The sequence below is a fragment of the Habropoda laboriosa genome, unplaced genomic scaffold (genome assembly GCF_001263275.1).
Source record: "Habropoda laboriosa isolate 0110345459 unplaced genomic scaffold, ASM126327v1 scaffold106, whole genome shotgun sequence".
NCBI classification, from domain to species: domain Eukaryota; kingdom Metazoa; phylum Arthropoda; class Insecta; order Hymenoptera; family Apidae; genus Habropoda; species Habropoda laboriosa.
In genome coordinates, this window is record NW_017100224.1 from 178073 (window position 1) to 178942 (window position 870).

General features: G+C 25.9%; 1 protein-coding gene across 1 annotated transcript in view; it reads left to right on the top strand.

The window, feature by feature from the left end:
• Positions 1-870, top strand: part of LOC108571057 (liprin-beta-1) — a 12143-nt gene that overhangs the window by 4101 nt on the left and 7172 nt on the right. The window contains exons 7-8 of the mRNA XM_017933026.1: positions 218-342; positions 414-645. Coding sequence (XP_017788515.1) covers positions 218-342; positions 414-645 — 357 coding nt within the window. The remainder of the gene's footprint in view (positions 1-217; positions 343-413; positions 646-870) is intronic.

Below are 870 nucleotides of genomic sequence, written 5' to 3' on the forward strand. Positions count from 1 at the left end.
TTAAAAAAAAAATTTGAAGAAATATATTAGAAAGTTTAAAAGTTTATTTCAATTTTCATTAAACATTAGTATATAAATTGCTTCAATAGAAATAGATCATTTTTACAGTTTTAGGTTTTAATATTAAATTGATGATAATTTTAAGAATGAACACACAACAAAAATACGTAGAAAGGATATGAAAATGTTTTTTAGAAGAATCATGTTGTTTTCTTAGAGTTGTCCATTAGGTTATGCTAAAATGGTTGCTCTAAAGGGAAGTGTGTCTAATCTTTATGAATCCACAAACTTAACACACATTGGGACCTTATCACCATTGTGTTCTGCAGCATACAATATCAGGTCTTTATCTTTTTACCATTTACTATTAGTTTTATATTTAAATTAATTTACTTTATAACACAATTAAGCAGCCCTTGTTTGAAAAAGCACAATTGTCAAGAAGATAAAGGGTATAAAAGAAATCGAAGCAATCAATCTTTTGAACTAGGAAAAAAGCGAAGATATAGAAATAGAATAGAACATGAACAAAGAACTAGGTCACAAACAGATCTTTTTTTAAGAAGAAGGGAATCTCCTTATTGTTGCTCTCTGCAATATTTTCAAGATACTCAAAAGTGGAATGAGTGTCAGGCAAAGACTGAGGTATACTGATACTTGTAATAAAAAATATTTGAATGTGTTGATAATGAAATAATATACAATGTGACATGAATGAATAAATAATTAAATTCACAATTATGATAATATACATAAATTATGAAACTATCAGAATAAATATAAAAACTCTTTTCTAAATTAGACTATGAAATTACATTAATTTATAAAAACTGTGGAACTTGGAATGAATACATGAGATTGGTACTATGA